General features: G+C 42.0%; 1 protein-coding gene across 2 annotated transcripts in view; it reads right to left on the bottom strand.

Annotated features, from left to right (window-relative positions):
• Positions 1–2,903: 2,903 nt before the first annotated feature.
• The window catches only part of LOC142183053 (solute carrier family 22 member 15-like), a 178,514-nt gene continuing 157,274 nt past the window's right edge, over positions 2,904–24,143 (bottom strand). The window contains exons 11-13 of one of the 2 annotated variants that reach the window (XM_075257955.1): positions 12,032–12,184; positions 10,526–10,600; positions 2,904–4,006 (exon numbers count right to left, since the gene is read on the bottom strand). In XM_075257955.1, coding sequence (XP_075114056.1) covers positions 3,980–4,006; positions 10,526–10,600; positions 12,032–12,184 — 255 coding nt within the window. In that variant the 3' untranslated portion in view covers positions 2,904–3,979. The remainder of the gene's footprint in view (positions 4,007–10,525; positions 10,601–12,031; positions 12,185–24,143) is intronic. The other variant, XM_075257956.1, reaches the window with a different exon arrangement.

Here is a 24,143-nt window from a genome sequence, read left to right as displayed (position 1 = left end):
CAACATAGCTTGTAATAATTTTCTTTTTTCATTTTTGCTCTAAAGTAATTTTTTAATTCTATTGCTTAAACATTCTATATAAAAAAATCTATATTTTTTTTTTTAATTGAGTTTCAGAATACATATAAAATATATGGAACAATTTTTTTTTTTTTTTTTTTTAAATGCAATACATTTCCCAGTCACTTCCCTGCTGCCACGGAGGATTCTTCAAGCCCACATTCAAGACGACAAGTCCAAGCCTGGTTCTTGGGCCGGGATACTGCATGGCATCAATCATTCTAGCGCAATATACTTCGTGGATTAAAGAAACAAAACCCCCGAAACATATGGTCTGTTTCTCTTACATCAAACAAGGAGAATGTTTATTCTTTGCTGTATTCCCACCAACATCTGGTATCCTTGAGAGCAGAGCGTGAAAAAAAAAAACGCATCGCTAATATGTTGCTTCAATTATTACATAACACACACGTATTTATCAGAAAGTAATGTTTTTTAATCCTACAAGCCCCCGGGGTCCACGGAGAAGAGGAGTGTGCACAAGGGCCTTGAACAATACAAATATGTTTGAGGAAAGTTCCACTATTATCAATACTTCCAGCCTGTAGCGAGCGGACGAGCAAACACATAAAATAATTTTAATTGGCTTTCCATGAGAAGAGCTTACAGGCTTTCCATAACTTTAGGAAAGGTAATGGGCGATATTCCGCTATTCCGTAAAATCTATGTACAGTAACATGTGCTAGTCCTCAAACAGGTCACTTTAGAGGAGCTTGTGCAAATTTAATATATCATTAACAATTGTAACAGAATGCCGATCTAAAGGGTTCGCCAATTACCATCTTATCGCATGTCCTATAACCGCCCCGTTGGTTTACTCATGCCCAATTACCCTAATGAAAAACATTTTTATCAATTTTTCTTGTCTCATTTATCCTGACTGATTCTCATTACGAGCCCTCATTATTGTTTGCAATGGACCAGTGTGTGTAAGTGGAAAGTAGATTCTCAGTGTAATGGGCCCGTGGCTGCTGCATGCTATGAGCGGGTGGCGATGGCTAAATCTCGCCACTGACCTAATAAAAATCAGAACAGAAATTGCTTACCTCTCAATAGGCAGCGGTGCAGCGACAGAGACGCGTTTCCTAATTCAGTCCTCAGGCAGCCCCGACCCTACTGGGAATTATCTTAACAATGTACAGATGATTTCATTAGCTTCACTATGACAGTAATGAGAATGTGTTTTCTCTATGGGCCATCTTCAAGACACGACCGGTTCCTTGAGGACTGGTTGGAGATACAATGCTATACAATATGCAGTGGTTGCATTCCTACATCCGAACTCTGTTTTGTGGATAATATCTAATACGTAGTCATTTCAGAGGATTGGTGCTTGGAATAGATTTGGTTTTGGGTTGATTTCTGATTTCTTATGTGGTTTAGACACTTTTCTTGCCTCACTAAACAGTTTTGAAAAATGTCTACAAAAGGAGGGTGTGACTTGCATACAAGTCTATGGGACATCACTGCAGTACCAAGAAGTAATACTACTAAAAGTACAGCAGGTGAGCAGCATAGTGTCCATCAGGTAAACAAAGGAAGGAGCTTGCTGATCTGCAGGGGTCCCAACTAGAGATGAGCGAGTACTGTTCGAAACGGCAGTTTCGAATAGCACGCACCCACAGGAATGAATGCGTGTCGGCTGGCTCCATTCCTTCCTATGGGTGCGTGCTATTCGAAACTGCCTTTTCGAACAGTACTCGCTCATCTCTAGTCCCAACAGTCAGAACCCTGCCAATTTAAACTGATGGCCCCTATTATTAGGTTGATTCACAGTCATGTGTATGGGCCCATGCATCACATATTGGTAACCTATCCTCCAAATAAGTTATTGTTTTGTTTAACTACATATAATACAGAGTAAGGGGAGGGGGGGGGGGGGCTCCTGCCGTAGCCATCTGACACATACAGAATAGTGAGAAGAACGGGGGGGAGGGGGGGATACAATTCACCAAAAGAGTCGAGCAAGATCAAGTGACGCTCCAGGAATGCCGCTAACAGGACCATTACGGTACTGACAACATATTGTAAAAATGCTTCACTTAGCAAGACTAATCAATTGCTGTAGTCATCTCAAAAAGTCTGGGTCCTGTACAATCCCTTTAAGGGTAAGTTCACACGGGGTTTTTTGAGCCAGATTTTGATGCAGAATCTGCGTCGGAATCTGCGTCAGAATCTGGCTCAAAACACCGCCTCCCATTGAAATCAAAGGGAGCTGTTCATTTCCTTTTTCCGTGAGAGGTTTGTTCCTGCTCGCGAAAAAAAAAAGAAGCGACTTGTCCTTTCTTCAGGTGGATTCCGTGGCTGATTCAGCCTCGCGACACCTCCCTCCCAACTAGGCCCGTTCATTTGGGCCTAAACTGTAGAGGAATGCTGCGACTGAATGCTGGTGCGCTGTATGCACTGCACCGGCATCCAGTTGCGACTAGCCGTTTTTTTTGACCGGAATCTAAGGTGGCCTCCGCCTCAAATTCTGGTCCAAAAAACTGACGTGTGAACTTACCCTGATTGTTGTACAAGACAAAATAAATGGAAAGATGTGATGGAGGATTTTGCGGCTGCAAAATTACGCGCGTTATACGCCCCGTAATGACCCATTAAATGAATGGGATCTGTTTTGAGCGCTCACATTCTGACACGTGTATACGTGCCAGAATGCAAGCGCGTTAACTCAGTGTGAACTGGCCCTTATAGTGTTCAGCGAGTAGAATTCGATTGAATACCTTGCCGGCATAGGAATGCGTGTAATCGGCAGAACACCAAGGGGTTAAACGGCAGATTATATGCATTCCTATGCCGGTGAGGTATTCGATCAAATACTACTTAACTCAACACTATTCCTTTAACCAGTAACATTAGCACTGTGAGGATACTACTTATTACTCCACAGAGCAGTGTGGGCAAGGATTAGGTAACCGCCAGTATCACAAATGAGATCCATAAAAACATTAAGTTTTTATAGCGAAACAGAAATCATGTAAGAAAACCTGATGAGAAACTTGATTGAAAAACAATTGAAGTCAAATATAAAATGGAGAATAATCTATTGCTGGTTAACCTATCTCCTTCCATCCGCTCCGCAGAATATTTTCAATAGAAGACCATTTAAATTTTGTGTGTGTACGTAAGGCTGGGGGGAAAAAAAACGCATAAGAAATTTTATGATGTTTTTTAAAAGCTGCTATAAACCAGTTACATGACCATAACCTGAAACCACAAAGAACAAATAGAAAACTTTAAATCTCGATTTATAAAAGACACTGGAAACAGCATCGACATATTTTACCAAAAAACACGGTAAGGAAATGTCCAAGTCTGGAAAGAAACTTTTCAAAGTACATTTGGTCCATAGAAATGAGCACATCATTCACAATAGAGATGCGGCATTATTTCTCCTTTGCAAAGTATTTTCATTGAAGTATGAGATTTCATAGTTATCATAAAGCAGAAGACACTTTACTGCACCAAAACGGGGAGAGAATAGTTCGCTGCAAAACTTTATATAGAACCGCAGATTGCAGCACGTTTCTTGGGAGTATATTGTAGATTTTCAGATTGTGCAAAATCAGACATATAATACTGTATATTATAAGTTATAACTGGAACACGGCAATGCCTCAGAGGTCTGCATGTCCAGCAATAATATAACAAGTATATGGTGGAAGGAATGAAGAGAAGATATACGGTATGTGGTGGATATATGGAAGAGAAACCGTCAAAACCTTATATAGGGTGAACGTATGGAAACATGTTTGTGTCTACTGTAACATCTCTGTCCCTTATTCTTATAAAGCAGTTATACTTCTAGATTTGTCAATGCCTTAATGATCATATCAGGGGCTCAGCTCCCAAAGTCTTGATGTCCATATCAGAGGCTTAACCGTAGGGGGTCCAATGGAGACGTGGAAGGTGTCCAAAGTCAGGTCTCCTCTTCCTTCTGTTTTGCCTGCAAAACAGAACCAGATGTCTTGAGAAAACAAAGATACACATAGGAACTTGAGGAAAAACAAGCAATAAGAAAATAGCTTTAGAGGTTTTTGAAGAGGGGATCCGTCAACGGCCTATCATCTGTCCATAGTGTGGATACCGGTCTATGTGTATGGTACTGTAAGGGTGCATTCACACTGAGTAAACGCTAGCTTATTCTGAACGTAAAACACGTTCAGAATAAGCGGCGTCTAAAGCAGCTCCATTCATCTCTATGGGAGCCGGCATACGAGCGCTCTCCATAGAAATGAATGGGCTGCTTCTTTCACTCCGTGCAGTCCCATTGAAGTGAATGGGGAGTGCCGGCGTGTACGCTCCGGCATGAGCAGAGCTAGCCGTACACGCCGGCACTCCCCATTCACTTCAATGGGACTGCTCGGAGTGAAAGCAGCAGCCCATTCATTTCTATGGAGAGCGCTCGTATGCCAGCTCCCATAGAGATGAATGGAGCTGCTTTAGACGCCGCTTATTCTGAACATGTTTTACGTTCAGAATAAGCTAGCGTTTACTCAGTGTGAATGCACCCTAATACAGCTCTATTCACTTTAATGGGGCTGAATTGCAATACCGGACATAACCCATGGATGGTGCTGTTTTGGACATACAGTAACAGTTTTCTAAAGCTGGGCAACTATTTTAAGACAGAGACAGAGGCCTAGGGGAGTTATCGAGAGCTGGAAAAAAAAGGAAATTTGGTAAAACACAAAAAAACAAACAAACAAAAAAAACAACCCCATATACTCAATCTGGTCCTCTGCTGCTCTCGGCAGTGCCACTATTCTATCCTATTACTATTCTCCGTGGTCTTTTCACATACATGCAGGCATCAGTACTATAGCCAGTGAGTGGATGCAAGGGTCACTTGACTGTCTGCAGGGATGGAGTAAGAGTTAACTGGACAACGGAGCTGGGGAAAGGGGAGGGGGAGGTTAATTTTAGATATAGATGTTGATCCCACCTCTCGGACCTACATCTATCAGACAAAACCTCTTTTTAAAAAAAAAAAAAAAAATTGTAGAATAATTTATTAATGAAATCCTATGCTGAAGTCCATATTGTCATTTCTTTTTCTTTCCCATGTTTGTCTACTATTAGCAGATAGACTCTTACTGCAGTATGGGTGGGTGGGCACCTATATAATGTAGAGAGGCTGAGACTGGATAAGGGGAACTTCAAGTAGCTGTAACTTTAGCATTCAGAAATAAGAACATTCTAATTTTTTTCATATGACACCAGAAGCACTGTTCTAAGGTACCTAATGCCCAAAATGTGTTTCAATTGACCCTCCCCCCCCACCTCCCGCTTCAGATATCTATACTGCAGTGATGGCAAAAGAAAAGTTGAGAAAAAATGGATTTCAGCTCAGGATTTTATGAAAAGGAGCTAAAATCTGTTAACGTACATTGCAGCATTTACCAATATCAAATGCTGCCAGAGAACCAAAAGTTGTTTGAAAGAACTCTATAAAAGGGAACCTACTGATTTATTCACACCACTAAAATTTCCTGTATTTTCTATGTTAAAGGGGTTATCCAATTTTTTATATTGATGGCCTATCCTGTGCTGCTTACTCTCCATACACACTGTAGTGGTGGGTGTAGTTACTGCAGTGCTGCTCCATAGACTTCAATAGCACAGTGCTGCAGTACCTAAAACTGGCACAACAGTTTGTACAGCAAGTGATGATGGCAACCTCTGGCATATAATGGGAGCTACACTGTCCCTAAAAAGCTGATCTGCAGGAGTCCCAGGTGTTGGACCCTTTCCTAAGGATGGGTTATTAATATTAGAAAGTGGATAATCCCTTTAAGAGGGCCTTTCACCTCCTCCAAGAAGTCCAGCTCTTTACATCAATTAATAGGCGCTGCCCCACTGATTCTGGCCCAGTTGGAATTTTTTTTTTAGCCCTCACCATTCCTGAGGAATCAATGCTGTTATAGACTGTACTGTCAGGAGGGCGGTGTCAGGCAGGAGCAGACAAGGGGTGTGATTCTGAGTCCTGACACTGGCTGCCTCTGACTGGAGCTCTGAATCACACCCCCTGTCCAACACTGCCCTTAGGATAGTCCATCAATATTAGGTCTGACACCCAAGACAGCTGCAGGTCACCGGTATAGAGACAGCGTGCTTTGCGGTATTGTTTACACACTGCAAGCTGCATTGCTCACTTGCCATACAAACTGTTGTGGTGAGTGTAGGTACTGCATCGCTGCCACATAGATTGAAATGGAACACCGCTGCAGTACCTACACTCGCTGCTACGGAGAGTGAGCACCGCTGCTTGCGGTATGTGTATGTATATGTGTGTATATATATATATATATATATATATATATATATATATATATATATATATATATATATATATACAATATCGCACACCACGCTGTCTCAGTAACTGTGACCTGCAGGAGTCCCGGATGTCGGACCCCCACAAATCTAATATTGATGACCTATCCTATGCCCATCAATGTTCTAAATTGGATAATCCCTTTAAATAGCACATCAGGCACCAAAACTAACTGCACTTGTTGCTCAGGAACGGTGAGGGCTAGAGAGAAAATTCCAACTGTGCTGGAATCAATGGAGCGGAGCCTATTAGAAGATGCTAAGAACTTGAATTGGTGGAGGTCCTCTTTAAGGATAACTCCGTGGATGACTTTTTCCCACCAAAATCCTGATACAAATCTATGGTAAGGGGTGCACGGAACGTGAAAAGGTAATCATTTTCTATTTTCGTATTAAGCTCTCTGACACTGACATTATCTAGGAAAACTCTTCCTATAAATTATGTATACCTCTTTACTAAAAATGTCACCAGCATCTTATAAATACTGAGCGCACTTCTTAAAGAAAAGATGTCATTTTTTTTTATAGATCAATTTAAGACCTGGATATATGAATAAAACACGTGATGTAACCTTGGGAAACACAATGATGTATGGCTGCAGGAATTCCAAAAGAGCTGAAGTGCTTAGGCAGAGTGTGCATTGGGGAGGCTCGGCGATATAAAAGCTTATGACAGTAATTATCACTTCTCTACTCCTCAACTAAACATAGCAACAAGTACCACTCCCGACCTGAGCCGCGCCGTCCTAGGCGATATTGATGAGCGAGGCGTCGCTGGCCTCTCCGAGGAGTTAATCATGTTATATACATATAGACTTGCGGCATAAATGAATAACATATTAAAATCAACTACTATAATTGGCCTGGCCGCAATTACTAAATCATTTTATGTACGGCATATGACAGATTAAATATAGCTGTAGTTACATAACCGCTGAATAGATTCCCAATGCCAAAAGAAAAATCCGGAGCGATTGTGTCTAGCGAAAAAAAAAAAAGTAATTAACTGAGAAAGTAAATGGGGTAAGCGCTCCTTTCTGTATCTTCCAATTACGGGAAAAAAAAAAATAGTCGGAAATGAAATAAATTAGGACTATTAATTTTCTTTTTAAGGCGATTTCCAGCCTTGTAAAATTATTTATTTTCAGTGTGGTGAGGCTGGAATTAGTGTTTTCTAAGTTTGTCACTGTGATTTGAAGAAGACGTCTTAATGGAAGTAAACAACATAAAATGATACTTTCCCTCTATTGCTGTGCTATATTTTATCTGTCTTGGTGCAGTATCTGTCTAATTCAGTCTGCTGCAATGCAAAACTGGTGGAAGCGCAGGGCTTTTCCCATAGACACTCTTTATGTCAGCGTTTCTTGCTCAATGGGACGTGATTAAAAATCAATACACATCTCAAAGTCTGCACAAGACGACTATATGGTGAGTGTCTTTAAAAATATCTGTTTTATTATAATATACCAGCTAAAGCACTGTTATGACCCGGTCTCAGCAGTCTCGGCCTGTTAGGTTCAGGCGCAGAGTGTCCGGACGGCATTCAGCGCGTGAATCACCTGATGCACGGCAGGGGAATGTTCACACCAGACATGCTGTTTCTGCTCTGGCACTCGGGCGTGGATCACGTGGTGAGTGGCCTGGTGGATCAGTGCCTGGTGTGTCTTGGCCTCTGAAGGGGTTAAGTTCCCTGCAGTGCTGAATACTTGACAGGCCATGGGCTAGGCCTTCTCTTCAGTATATAAGGCTGTTGCACATGCTATCTGAGGCCGGTCTAAATCTTCTGTACCTGTGCTCTAGTATGGTCTGTGTCTGAAGCTGCTACCACCTGCATCCCGGCCCATCCAGTTTCTTGCTCCTGTTCACACTGGATAGTTCGCTAAGTATTGAGCTCCTGTCCAGACATAGTGTCCGGGGCGCAGCGAGCCCTAGGTATTTTTCTGTCTGGAGGTTTGGAATATTTTTGGTAGGGGTTTTTGGGTGTGTGATACTTAGTTCTGTTTTTTCCTATCCCTTGCTTTAGTTCAGTTATTCTGTGTTTCACGTTTATTCTCTTCCTATGCTTTTGTGTTCTCATGTTCACCGTTAGTCCAAGTCTGGACATCCGTGGGGGGCTTGTTCTGTATCTGCCTCTCCTTCATAAACGTGAAGCTAGACAGGGGCTCTATTTCCCTTTGTAGGTTAGCTACTTCTCCGGCTGTGCTCGTGCCCATTCAGGCAAGTTAGTCGGGCCCACGGCTACTTCTAGTGTGGATACCCCTACACCCTGCCTCGCACAACTAGAAGTCCAAACTGCTCATACTTACTATTGTTTTTTATATGTTTTTTCCGTTACTGGACTGAGAAGTTATCAGTCCGGGGCCAGTCCGTGGTCAAGGATCCCCAGACCATAACAAGCACACTGGTTTATAATATTCGTTGTCTGTATTGTACTGTGTGTATAAACTCCACTAATGACATGTTGTATAATATCTATTGGGCAATCTGAGCTGGATCTCCCAACCGCAATCAGGAACTTCTAGAATCGTAGACCAGTCTCCTTTCTGTCCATACTATACAGGGTTGGGACAAATATGCAAATCTGTTTCCCAAGATGTACATAGGATTTGGCTATATCCCACATCATAGCAGTAAAGGCTTGTTGGAAAAGTCGGGCATGATGTTCAAGGGAAGTACCCCTAGAGGGCAGCAAACAGAGGCACTGTTTTCCTATTTTGGGAAACAGATTTGCATATTTTTCCCATAATTCCCCAGTGGATCGAAAAAGGCTTTTGTAAGTTTGCATACGCCTGTGAAGGTCATCTCTCCTTAAAGAGTGATGATATCCCCAGAAGAAGGGTTGGGACGGTGAAGCAGTGGGCAAACTGACACTCGTAACACCAATGATCACTATGATGCAAGATGTACCCGTCTCCTTACTGGGTTGAGTGTACGGACTGGATTTTCTAGTCCATGTGCCATGGGCCTTGCTTTGTCTACTCCCATGAGTGTAACTATGAAATGCTTTTTGGATAGCATGTGTCAACCTATCGTAAGTAACATACAGATTCCTTCATTATTTCCTGAAATGTGCAAGGTGATCAGAATTAAAATACAAAATACATATTTTGAGATCATCTGCTGGGAGATGGAATACTGAACTGGTAGCATACAAAAATTGGAAAACTGAACATGAATGTTAAAGGGAACTATGATATTGAATGCCTATGCTTAGGGTAGGTCAATGTTAGATCTGAAAAGTCCAACACTTGGGACCCATGCTGATCAGCCGTGTGAAGAGCTTGTGGCACTGGGGTGAGCTCTACTTTCTCTTCCAGTGATCATAGCCATGATGCATCTCAGTCCTATTCAAATTAATAGGTCTATGCTGCAAAACCAAGCATAGCTACTATGCAGTGTACAAGATGTCCTTGGTGAGCAGTGAGAGGACATAGCACTTGTCCAAATAATTGGCTGATCGTTGGTTGATGGAACTCCACTAGTCTGATATGGCCTTCCAATGGTAAAGACAGGACAACAATATCATAGTCCAAGAAAATCCTTTTAACTATTTCACATGGGAACCTGTACTGATCCTGGAAATAACCTGTGATAATATATAATGTATATATATGTATATAACTCTAGCACAAAAATTAAAGGGGTTTTTCCCTTAATTCGCTCAGAATCTACTAAATGAATAAGAACTTTTTTTTTTTTTTTTTTAGCGAAGAGAGATGATGGCTGTCATTTGTCATTATTTCAGGGACTGTCCTTGAGCTTGCCTAAAGAACAAAGAGACAGATCTGGTATTCGGGAATATAATCAGAAAATGGTGCACAAATCTAGCAAAGTTCAACTTGATTGATAAGTTTGACAAGTTATCAAGCTGCAGCAAGTTATCAGAATCAAGTTAAACTTTGCTGTAACTGAAAAAAAAAAGTTGAAAAAAACTGAAGAAAAGAAGATAGTTTAAGTGAGCAATGTGAAAACCTAGATAACACCTTATACAGTGGTGATCCTAGCCTCTCTGCTGCCTGAAGCGGATGATTGAAAGTTCCCTTCCCCCTCCACGGACTGACTACCAGGTGGCATTGTTGGTAGTGGTAACATTACAGTGAATAGAGTGCAGTAATATTTTGTTACTTACAGGAGATGTCTCCTCACATTTCCTGTCTCTTCCCTTTGGACCGCCATGACCACTTCTTCCAGCTGTGACTTGTCTCTGCAAAGTTTGCAACACAGATATCTTTGACTCCTCACTTCTCCACACACCCGTCCAATATATATTATATTAAATGCTCCTTCTATTAATAATGTCCACTAATGAACGCTTTTATAAATGTCCCTTGCACGCAGAATTATGCCCCACTGCGGCCCCTGCAGCTTCTATTATGCCCCACAGTGGCCCCTGCAACCTCTATTATGCCCTACTAAGGGGCATAATAGAGGTTGCAGGGGCCACTGTGGGGCATACTAGAGGTTGAAAGACCCTGAAACATCTATTATGCCCCCACAGTTGCCCACCCAACCTCTAATAAGCCCCATATTGGCCCACCCATGAACTAATATTATACTGCTAGCAGAGGCTTCAGGTCTCACCTAACTTGTGAATCCTTGCCGGAACCACTGCTGCCTCTTCACCCAGCAATAAAACGCCTGCGCTTCAGCACAGGAGGCATGATGACTTCTTATCATCACCGCCTGTGCTGAGATGCAGAGGTCTAAGCCAGTCCAGGACAGGGCCACTCAGTTTAGTTTTAAGATTGGCCTGTCTTGGGTTAATTTAGAAAAAAATAAAAGTAATAAAAAATAAAATGGTCAAATTGCCACCCCACCAAAAGTGCCGCCTAAAGCGGCCACCTCGCCTCACCTCAGTCCATTCAAGTGAACAGATCAGAGTAGACCTAAGATTATTATTTGTAACAATTAAAGAGGTTGGCCACAATGCTTTTTTTGGGGGGGAGGCGATATCCCCACAAGGACCAGCTTAGCTGGCTTGCTTCCGTCACCCATTCTATGTATAGCACAAGGCCGGAATCCTTTAGCGCCGGTCCCTATATAGTGACCAGGTACCAGTACTGCAGCTCAGCTCCAACTAAAGTCAATGTGAGCGGAGCTGTAGTGATGGTGCCCGGCCCCTACAGAGGGCAGAGACCAACTGTTTCCGGTTCTGTGCTGTGTATAGTATAGGTATCGGATGTGACACCGTACAGTTGATCTGTGCAAGGCCCACCCCCACCAATCAGATATTTATTGCCTATCCCAAGTATAGGCCATTATAAATCCTGGCTAACCCCGTTAAACATCAACTTTGTTAGCATGTAACCACAAGCCTAATATTACACTTTTTCTTTGTAGTTTGTGAAGAGAACCAGAATTACATTCCACATACCCAACAATTGGTGAACAATTGGACAGAAACAAATGTATAATCTATGGTATTACCTTTTACATTGGAACAATATGTTAAATATATTCTATGCAACAAAGCCACAATTTGGTTCCGAGTTGCATTTACGGTAAAGTTGAGTGCGGGTTTTGCTCGCAATGTAGACACAGCAGGTTGTATCGAAGAACTACTAAATTGACATAGGCTACACATCAAGCCGTCTTGAAGATAATGTACTTTTCTTTCCATCCGCTGATGTCTTACCTTGTTTAACAATTGGTATGCAGGAGACTGTAAGTCTTCAATGCACTCTGCAATTGGCTTATTAAGTGTTTCTGGCAGTAACAGACTCAGGATTCCTGCTGATATGCCGCTGATTCCAAATGCCAAGAATGGCATTGATGGATTAAGAGATTTCTGGAATGGAAATTACAGAAAGAAATGGAACTCAAATGATATCATGCATACCAGTGCAGAGCGTTGCTTTCATTAACCAAGCAGGACACCCACCGCGTTTCCACAAACCCAAAAATGTTAGAAATTGAGAACCAGTGTTCTGTGAGAAATGGTACAATGTACATACAATAGCACTTCTGACTATAGACACGTAATTGGTAAGCACTTTACTTGCAAATCCTGCTCCAGCATTGAGCATCTTCTTTCAAGTTTGACATTGCTACTCGATTTCTGCACAGTGCGAATTGCTCCTTTACTTACTTATGCATTCCTTCCGTTTTGGTCGTCCCTATCTCGAACCTTGACAATTTGACAAGAATGACATTTATTTTTGTTCCTGCTTTGTTGTCAAGGTTACAAAACAATTGGGGTAAACTGAGCCACCCACATTCCAGGCTGGATATCAAAGGATGGCTTATTAAGTAATGTGATCTTTACGCCGGCCGTCAGTTTGATGCTGTCCATATGCATGTTGCATCGGAGAGGAGTGTAGGCGTGAAAGTCTGCAGCGAGTTCGCATTATGCATGTCCTTTGCTCATTATCGTTGCCCTTTAGAAGAGCCAAATCATGTATAACAAATACTGATGGGAATAAACGCCAATTGCCCACAATTATTTGCATGCTGCGAGGCGCTTACTACGCACGGGGATGAGCGCTACTTTCTTTGTAATGAAGTTTCGGAGAATACTCGACAAACATTAGAGAAAATCATTTAGACTTGTTTATTTAAAACTGAAAGCAAACAAGGCGATGGATACCGGAAGGAGGAGGAAATCGTATGTCAGAGGTGCTGTCAGCGCTCGTCTCAGCCGCAGCCACGCTCGGGTTTACATTATAACGCTGCATCGACTCATTCTGACAAGGCTAAATGAGGATGTGATCAATGTGAAAGGGGTTTTAGGAGAAGTCCTAAATATCAGCTAGGTGGGCACCAGACACCCTCATGGCTGACTGAAGGGGTCATATTGCTCAGGTGAGCACTGCAGCATCCTAATACTAAGCACATCTAGGTTTGGTATTGCAACTTAATCCTACTCTCCTGAATGGGACTGAGCGGCATAAAGACCATGTGACCCACGTACATGACGTCACAGGCCAAATACGAGCACTGCAGCACCTTACATCAGCTGATCAGCAGAGGTGCTGGGTGTCCCAAGGATATGTAGCTCATCAATATTTAAGAAAACCCAGTCTACAGTGGAGTTTCTACTAAAACTATTTTGGTCTTGCACTTCAGGACCATCCATGTGTTAAAGGGAATATATGACATTTTTTAAAACAACTTAAAAGGTTATTCGTATTTTGGTAAATCACTTGCAAGACAGAAATACCCGCTCCCAAGAACAGACTTATGGGAAGAGCAGAGCACTGCTGCTTTACACTATTCCTGCAACTCCCATAGAAGAGAGTAGGAGCTCTGGCTACAGCACAGCACATCTAGATAAGCTGTTTCCGTAACTGTGAGGATATAAGAACAGAGTAGCTCAGCTCAGTTTAGTTTCTGTAGCTCCATTCTCCTATGGGATTTGGGGGAACAGCCAAGAGGAACATTGCTCAAATGTTACAGCCATAGAATTCAGGACCAGGACCAGTTATTCCCATCTCAGAAGGGTTTTGCCAAGTTGGGGATAAACCTTTAAAACCAGATTCAGACACACATTCTATTCAATGATCTGTTTTTATTTTCAGATTGTAGATTTCTTTACTCTATTTTCTGTACATAATTATGGAGGGGCAGCCATCTTGGATAAGCTGCTAACAGCATTCAGAGATCTGTTTTACTTCAGCTGCACAAATCTTAGCAGGAACTTGTAGACTGGAGATGTTCCTTGACTTCTATGGCAAGACGCGGCGTGGTCATTGTACAAGGAGGAGGCGAGGTGTGAATGTCACCTACTGTGAATAGTCTATATATAGGTGTTACCCTTCATTGTAATCCTACCTGTGATGATAATAAGACTACTACTGAAAAGTCATCTCTACAGGGCAGGAAGCTTTCCTCACTACTCAGCGTCATGGCTGGGCGATAAGATATATAAAACCGTATAGGTCCGTTTCTGATGATGTACAGAGATTACAAAGATTGTTTCATTTTGGCAATCCCAATCTCTATGCCCATCATTTGAATGGTGGGCATGCATCTTTCCTCTGGTTATCGAAGTCATGACAGTAATTGTCTTAGATTACATCTCTAACGGAATATTTTTGATACATGTGCACTCTTTGCGGTATAATTGCATTTTATACACTGTTTACAGTTATCATAATATACAGACAACAGGTCTATGGTTTCTGATCTCATGTTACGGATACAGCAATTAACTTTATCACTGTGTAATGCGGAGCACAAGTCTATTATTATGAGAGTGTGGATTGGACTATTTTATTGTATGTTAGTCTGAAGACTTTATTTCATTATTAGGATTGAGCAGATCTTGAGATTTCAAGATCGATTTTAAAATCTGATTTCTGATCATTTTCCAGCCGATCTCGATTGTGAAATTTGCTCGATCACCGATCGGAATCCAATCTTTTCCGATCCCGATCCTCAACCCTAGTCAATGCTTTTCTATGGGAAAAGTCACTTTTGGGGTTGAGCCGATCTTGAGATAACCTCCGATCTCGATCCCACTGGAAAAGATCGGGTCGGAATTCCGATTGCGATCGTGAAATTTACTTGATCGCCGATCGGAATCCGATCTTTTCCGATCCCGATCGCTCAACCCTATTCATTATGTTTATCTTCCAATACTGCCAAGCACGTCAACCAAACCCAATGACTAATCTGTATGGTGGGAGGTCTTCCTAGATATCAAGATTGGGCTTTTGGATTTCAACCTAGCTTATTCTTTTATCGTTGGGGATATAACCTACCACCCAGAAGGGGCACCAACTTAATCTTTACCCTGCTTCCTCGGCAGACATGAGTGTGCGTATGTATGATCGAGTCATGAGCGATAACTGGGGGTCGAAGGAGTGGTTGACCAGTCCTGTTCAGGTTTTCCTCTGCTTGCAGTCACTCAATAGATTTGATAAAACTCTTTCCTGGTAATATGACAGACTTAGGGTGAATTCACACTGAGTAAACGCTAGCTTATTCTGAACGTAAAACACGTTCAGAATAAGCGGCGTCTAAAGCAGCTCCATTCATTTCTATGGGAGCGGGGATACGAGCGCTCCCCATAGAAATGAATGGGCTGCTTCTTTCACTCCGTGCAGTCCCATTGAAGTGAATGGGGAGTGCCGGCGTATACGGCAAGCTCTGCTCATGCCACTCCCCATTCACTTCAATGGGACTGCACGGAGTGAAAGAAGCAGCCCATTCATTTCTATGGGGAGCGCTCATATCCCCGCTCCCATAGAAATGAATGGAGCTGCTTTAGACGCCGCTTATTCTGAACGTGTTTTACGTTCAGAATAAGCTAGCATTTACTCAGTGTGAATGCACCCTCACATGGCTAGTTACAATCTATACTGTATTTGGTCCTCTACCTGCATCACATGACCAGGACACAGTTTGGTAGCTTACAAGGATGGTTTCTAGTGATAGAATACAAGCTCGAGGAACTGATAAAAGACAGCATAGCGGGAAATTGCATTCTCTTATTCTAAAATACCTTTTATGACCCTGTATTTGCTGAAACATCAATCCCCCTTTAAATAATTGGATAAAATAGGGAATTCCATTGCTTAAAACTGGATAAATAATTCCATAAATGCTCCATTACATATGGTCTGAAAGGGATTTCTTTTCCATTTTTGCAGAAATGTTATGTCAATTGCCCTAAATGTTCTCACACAGAATAATATCTGTAATGACAAGCTAATACTGATAATGCGGCAATGGAAGTACTTTACTTTCTCAAAAGTACACTTTCAAGCAAAATCCGAAGATTGAGGGAGAAATGACGGCGTAGACGGTGTTAAAGCCTTCGCGCAGTATAATTAAAACATTTGTTACACTGAGTTATAAGATTCTAGCGTCTGTTAGACAACCGTAAAAAGGATGTGTCAGGAAGAATGTAAAAAGGTAATTTAGCTTTAGATAATGCATGCTCCCTGCAAAGGCTTTATTAAAGTCCTCGGGGGTCTAATTGGTAAAAAAATATATATATATATTTAATCTGCAGGTCCATTGAACTAGTGAAATTAGACATTGGTTCTTCAGTGCCTAATGTATTTCTTATGTAGAGGTAGATCGTGTGGGGCGCGCTCATAATTAACTATTTAGCATCATCCCACTAAACACATATACACACCAGTGCTCTATTTAAAGGGAACCAGTCACCATGTATATGTTATAGAGCAGGAGGAGCGGAGCACATTGATATAAAGGCTCATGGTATAACTTATCATATAATTACTTACAACTCTGCGTATGCAAGGGTTAGGACTAGGGTTTAGCTGATCTTGACTTTTCAAGATCGATTTTAAAATCTGATTTCTGATCATTTTTCATTCGAACCCGATCTCGATCCCAATTCCGATTCCAATGCAAGTCTGTGGGATTTTTTTTATTAATCAGAGATGGGATTTTAAAAGCAATTCTATTCACTATACAGCATGGAATCTAACAATTGTTAGAATCCAGGCTGTGTAGTGAATCACTAAAGTAGCCAGAGGATTGTTTTTTAATCCTCTGGCTACTTAGTCCCCCCTGGTGTCCACTTACCTCCAGAGATGGCTGGTCCGGTGCCTTCCTTCTTCTTTGCCTCGTTGCCGCTGCTCTTCTCCCTTCGCTGCCCCCTCCCTGCCAAGTTAGGAGAGTGTGGGCGGGTACTGGGAGGGGAGACGTCACGTCTCCCTGCCCTGTACCTGCCCACACTCGCCTAAGCCACAAGCCCCGCCTACCTAGTGCTTTAAACACTAACCTGGGAGGCGGGGCAGCGAGGCAAGAAGCAGGAGGGCACCGGAGCAGCCATCTCTGGAGGTAAGTAGCTACTAGAGATGTTAGTTTAGACTCCCATTCGAATCAATGGAGGCAGCCGGCGCATAGGGGGTTAAGGCTGTGTGTCGGCTGCTTCCATTCATTCCTATGGAACTGCAGCGGAGCCTTCACACTGAGTATACAGCGTATACTCAGTGTGAAGGCTAAGCAAAGCATTGTGGGAAAAATCACCGATCTCGATCCCACATAAAAAGATCGTGTTCGGAATTCCAATGGCGATTGTGAAATTTTCTCGATCGCCGATCAGAATCCGATCTTTTCCGAACACGATCGCTCAACCCTAGTTAGGAGTCAAGTGGGTGGTCCTATTCAGCCATTGTCAGCTGTTTCTGTATACACACACAGGACTGCAGCAATAATGGACATGTTACATACAGCATAATGGCTGGGATGTTCAGCAATATATCCACCAATAAAACACCTGAAACCAGGCGTCTTGTGCTGGGGCTCATCTGTAGAGTTCTCTGGTCTAGGAGAGGTACAGGAACCGCTAAGCGGACTGTGAGAATAAATGTAGAGGTGGCGACAAATCTACATGTTCAAGTTCTAGTGTCCTCACCAGAAGGAGAAAGTTTTGGGGTCCCAGAGACTCGTAGACCTTCACGGCACAGCCCGTAGCTACTCCAGAATTGTCTATATTGGGTATACTGTTTTATGTACAATCTTCCATCACCCTTAACATACACACTCATAGAACTACTTAAACAGTCCTACAGACTAGAAGACTAACAGAGAAACCAGGAAGCGATAAAACAGAAATGCGTCATGTAGCTTAATAAAAGAAAGATTTCTTCAAAATCGTGACCAGGTAAGTGCTGATCTTTCCACTCCTACCCACTGGAGTTGGTCCATATGTTGAATCCATGGAGAAAATAGGGTCATTGAAAAAATACTGCACTGTATTTTAAATGGTGGCCTTGTATATAGGAAAGCATAGTCTGATATCAGAATAACCAACAAACACTCAAAGACAACTTACCATTTTATAAATATAGGTGACTGGGAGCCTATGGATTTGTTTAACATACACACAGAGATTTTCTCCATGTATATGCGTCTAGAGAAAATCCAGGTGTACCTAGCCGCACAACAAAAGAGGCAGCTACACAATGTGAGCGCCACACAACAAAGCAAATAATGCATGCGAGTCCTGTTCACAGGAGGTCCAAATTGTATACGTTAGGCTTCCCATTGTGTTACTTAACAACTTATATAAAAACAGTACAAATAACAAAGTGAAGATTTCCAGTATATAAAATTATAGTAAAGATATACGTTATTTGCCTCATTTCTATAATGGAAGCAGAATATGTTGCATCCATTGGGTTTCTTTCAGCATATATGAGATATTGAATTGACTCACACATCCCCCCCTTTATCACACGCTATTAATCATAAATATATATATATATATATATATATATATATATATATATATATACTTATAATATATATTATATACACTAGTCACATGGATATGGTGTTTGAACACCGTATGGTCCCTGTGTAATTTACCATTTACCTAGGAAATCCCACCCTGTAAGGTAAAGGAATGCTGCTCAATAGGGGCCTAGCTGGTTATAAGGGGACCACTAGTAGGGGTAGCCTTCTAATATACTTGTATAATAGGTTATGATGTAATACTTATGGCACTTATTTCTGGGGACTATAAGGAGACCACTAGTAGGGGTAGCCTTCTAATATACTTGTATAATAGGTTATGATGTAATACTTATGGCACTTATTTCTGGTGATTAGGGAGACCACTAGTAGGGACATCCTTCTAATATACTTATATAATACGTTATGATGTAATACTTATGACACTTATTTCTGGTGATTATAGGGGGCTGCTAGAAGGGATATCCTACTAATACTTTATATAATATGGCACTTTCTGGTGATTATATGGGCACGACTTTTATACGTATATAAATAACACTCTTTCAGAAGATTATAGAGAGTTGCCTTATCCACAGCCTCCAGCAGGTATAAAGAGGACACATTTATAACGTCTTACCTACAAAATCCAGAACTCGGGGAGTGAATGACTAATGGCAAAATGTGACCGAGTGTCACAAATGAGCAAAGTCTGTTTGATGAATATGCACATGGTCAGGCAAGAAAGATGATAATAACAGATACCTGCATATTGAAGTAGCTTCCGTGCACTTCAGATAGCGCCCTACTTGACATAAGCCTCGAGACTAATTCATCTGGCCGTGTAATCTAACATCTAGTCACTGCGGCGAAGCTACTTGTCTGTAATTTACAACGTCCCGGGTCAGACATCTAAAATGTCATCTTACGTGTTTTGTCATTTTTGTATTTTGCAAGACGCCAGTGTAAATATATATCTGTAATATTTTACGGTTTAGTTTTTTTTGGTCTCATAGTAACACCCTGGAATCCTGCTGTGTCTCGCAACTAGTGTCCATTTCTAGGCCTTCCCACAATGCATAGGCGGCGATTATGACCACTTTTGGTAATTTTCTTGTCAGAGGATAGCTCTAATCCCTTATGTGTACGCCGGCTCTTACTGCGCCCACACGGCTATACATGACAACGCACCCCGTGTGAGAACTCCCAAGTCTCCTTGGCTTAACCTGATTGCTCTTCCTTCACTTCTCATTTACTCAAAAATATGTTCTCCCATTACGGCGAGCAGATGAATCGGGCCCCGCAGGGTGCCTAAGGGCTACACCTACAGTATATAAAAGCAAGAATCCACACATAATAAAAGCATAAATGCAAAGAAAAGATGGCTCTTTGTAGATGAGAAAGCGGAGTGGAAGCCAACTGTGCTGCTTTGTACTGCGGTGTAGAAATCTGTGCCACAAAACAGACAAAAAGTTTGTTGGAGGAACTTAATAGTTTAAGAAATGACAAGACAATGAGAGAATGAAATTGTTTGCTACATTAATCTTCGCACATAAATCTCGACCGCTGTTCTACACAGTGAATATAATAAACAGCAGACCCTTACTGACTTACAGGGGAGCCGGGATACAATTACACAGGATCAGTGACTGAGGGGATGGATGCATCTGTTCTCCATCCCTGACACCCATCATGGTGGATTCTGGCCGCGCTCTCTTATCATTCTGTCATCACTCGCATTTTATTCGGTATGTGAGTTAGCTAAGAACATATCCCGACTATGTACAGTCACAGCTGTAATTCAGACACAGTCATATACAAACTGCACAAAACGCTACCTTGTATTGAATGTATGTACACCTATGTGACGTCCTAGAGCCCTTCAAGGGGCAGAGCCACTTTCCAGTTACAATGCTGTCATAGGGTGTTGAAGGGATTGTCTGGAGGGAATAGATTTATTTCATTACAGAGTTAGGGCCCCTTCACACGGAGTTTACGCTCTGCTCATTCAGACACATATACATGAACGCTTCAAAACACATCCCATTCACTTCAATGGGATGTGTTTTGAAGCGCTCGTGTATACGTGTCTGAATGAGTGGAGCGTAAACTCCGTGTGAAGGGGCCCTTAGAATGGGTTAGGAGACGTTCACCCAACTGTTAAAAATTTCCATTGCACTTGCCTGTTTTGGGAGTTACTAAGCCCTCTTAAATCTGGTGACTGTACCCATTCAATACAATTTAAAAGCATGCCAATGGACAGCACTCCATGTGCATCGATCAGTCTGCTGCCATTATTGTCATGTATAATGGTAGTGTGAACTTAGCCTTAAAAAGAGAAGCGAAAAGGTAGCATCCACATCTGCTGTCCCATAGACACTTCCTGGGTCCATCTCATCATGCAGGAGATGTTTAGAAACCCTACTGACTGAGACAGGTCACCGCTGTGGCCAATTCACATCTTATAAGAGGGAAGGAAGCAGAGGCCAGTGGGCTGTGAACTCAGTAGGCCAAACCACCAACTCTGACTCCTTTCTCTTGCTGTCTACGCCTGGATGAATGGGTCTAACTAGCGTGAGACTTAAGCCATGGAATCTGTGGCATGATTGAGCAGGACACTTAATTTTTTCTCATCCTGCTCCAAGGGCAGGCTCTAAGGCTGATTTTGGGGTGTTATTTATATATATCCTAAAAGACAGAATGTTCTAGACACCTAAAACAGGATGTTCACAGTGCCTATAGCTGACCATACACCTTAGATTTCAGACGGCCGTGATGACCCAGTTCTTATCAACCTTCCCACCATCTACATTAAGTGCAGGAAGTCTACGCTAGATGGCTGACGATCAGTCAAAAGAAGATGATCATGCCAAATACTGGCCAAAAAATACCAGCATCTGTTATTATTATTATTATTATACTGTTGGGTCTCTTCAGAACCCACTGTATGCCGGTAATAGCTAGTGGGGGGCAAAAATTGGAATATTATAAAAGTTGGAATAAAATACTGTGTGCAGGGGCCGCTTATGGGACATAATAATGTGTGCAGAGGCAAATATGGGATTTTACAGTGTGGAGGGGCCACTATGGGGAAAAAATACCATGTGCAGGGGCTGCTATGGGACATTATTCTGTATAGTGGTTTGTTTTTACACAAAAACACAGGAACTTTTTTTTTGTACAAATACGCAGCATGTGAATGCATTTATACATCGTAGTAAAAGTTCCAGTTCTAGGAAATAGCAGTAAATGCAAGCACCCTAAAGCATCTGGTGGCAGCACTTCTGTGTTAAGGTTTGTGGTATATGACTTTAGTGTAGGGGTTGTCAGCTTTACAATTACTCCTCGGCACTCCGAGGACCTCGTCTTTGATTTTTTTTTTATTTAAATCAGCATGCCAAACAAAAAGGTTGCCTACCCCTGCTATATACCAACTCAATGTCAACACCGCATACCAAATATGGGGCTATATGTCCAAAATGGGAAAGTAAGAAAAATTTGGATGAACCCAAAAACTCCTGACACTATGGACTGATCCACACATAGGACCCGGGAATCACATGTAAGTGTGAGACTTAAGGAGATGGAGTTCTCCGGCCACATACAGGACTTCCTGTTGACTGAATCGAATGCTTGCCCCCGGCACTTGCCTGACTACGCCGTGCACTGACGCCGGCCCTGGCTTTACCTCGCCCTCATCGGGACCCGCGACATTTAGTGTCAGATAAACCAATTTAACACTTGTTAACACTTCATAACTCCTAAACAGATTATATTCTGATTATGAGTATTATTACAAATTACCCTGAAGTTGAAGCTTTCTATTAGAGCCGAGGGAGCCGCATACAAAGCAAAGATGAGAGTTGCAGGGTATCCATTAACGGTAATTCACAGTAAAAAGAAAGAAAAGTCTGGTTAGCAGCCATAATCCTCCACGTACATTCATTAAATCTGAGGGGTGTCATTTTAGACTAGTCTTGACTTAAAGGGTATGATTATGTTATTAATCACCTTTAGTGCTATTTTTTTTCTATATTTTTTCGCATGGCCTGGGTTGTAAATTAGATGTAGCGGCGGGATAAAACCACAAATCCCAATGTTTTCCTACATGAAATGTTTGTTCTGTATATTAAATGCATTAATGAAGGAGTAATTCTCATATGCAAGGTGTGAGGAACATTGCTGACGGCAAAATAAAATATTTCATGGAATAATAACAGTCTGTTCACATCTTTTTTTACCAGCCGGCTATACCACGCCATGCTGAATCGGCCTGGAGAGATCTGCAAAGCCAAAGACCATGCAATGCAGCCCACGTATATATAATAATTGTCAACAAGCGCATTGACTCCCAGTCATTGCCTCCTAAGACACGGCTTGCACAATCACTGGTAAATGTTAATATGGCTGTTTAATTAGCTCATATTAATTAAAATGTAATCTAGTTCATTTCATGACATGGTGAGATCAGCATGGTACACCCACCAAAGTTATTACTTCTTCCATCAATGAAAGAGAAAAAAAAAACCCTGTTAGTTGTACAAAGAATAAGCGCCGCGGCGCTCCAAAGAGAAATTAAAAATCTGTATGCAAAAAAAGGCAAAAGCTGTCAATTATACTGTCAGCTCTAATTTACAGCGAAAAAGTCATAAAAGTCAGCCAAATCTATAGTCGTAAAAACGCTGCTGAAAGGGCAAGTGCTATCCAATATAGCATTAAAGGTCTGGTCCATCCTCATCGATATTGATGGGTAGTGCAGGAAAAGATCCCACTAGGTTAATAGTGTCTTCTACACCCTGCTCTGGAAACCAGTGCCCGCATGTAAACAATGCCACTATGGGCGTTTGGGGTCTACAGACAGGGTTCAGGCTCTGATATAATGGTCTAATAAGAGGAATGCCCTTTATATAAGCAAGTTACATGGTCAGGGCTATAAGCGAAGTATCTCCCATCGGGCTGGGCAAAGGGAGGCCCATAGTGTATTCATCCCTGTGGCCGGCTCTTTTGTCATAACCAGGGAGTCATTGTTTCATGCTGCCCATCGAAACGAACAAAGGGATCCCTTTAAAGGGAGTCTGTCACCAGATCCCAACACATCAATCCAGTCCTGCAGATAGATAGGTTATGGATACCTGAATCAACTGCGTTTTCATCCATGTGAATTTGTGTCTATTTATGAATGCTCCAATGAGATAAGTGGCAACTCCCTCATTGCTCCAAACAGCTCATGTGAATATTGGCTAAAATAGTGATATCTCATCAACAGAGGCATCGATTCACATGGGGAAAACTATTTTTAATTCAGTTGACCCATAACCTATCTGCGATCAGCATGCCTTTAATAAGTGAACTGCTGTTAAAACCCACTGTGATCCCTGTAGGAGATGGGCCAACTGGAGGCAGGCCCTCACCCTTGTGTGCCCAAGGCACTGTGCATGGAATTGTTTCCCTGCTCATCCCTCTGAGATAAGGACAGTATGGCCAGAGCTCCTCAGTATGAGGTCTTTTCCTCGGGCCTACTAGTGGAAGTGCCGCCCATGGGGATCTAAGTCTTAGCCTTAACAAAGACCATTCATTGTAGGCCATCAGGG

This window comes from Leptodactylus fuscus, chromosome 10 (genome assembly GCF_031893055.1).
Source record: "Leptodactylus fuscus isolate aLepFus1 chromosome 10, aLepFus1.hap2, whole genome shotgun sequence".
Lineage (NCBI taxonomy): Eukaryota > Metazoa > Chordata > Amphibia > Anura > Leptodactylidae > Leptodactylus > Leptodactylus fuscus.
Note: the sequence above shows the minus strand (reverse complement) of the source record. Positions and strands in the feature narration are given on the sequence as shown.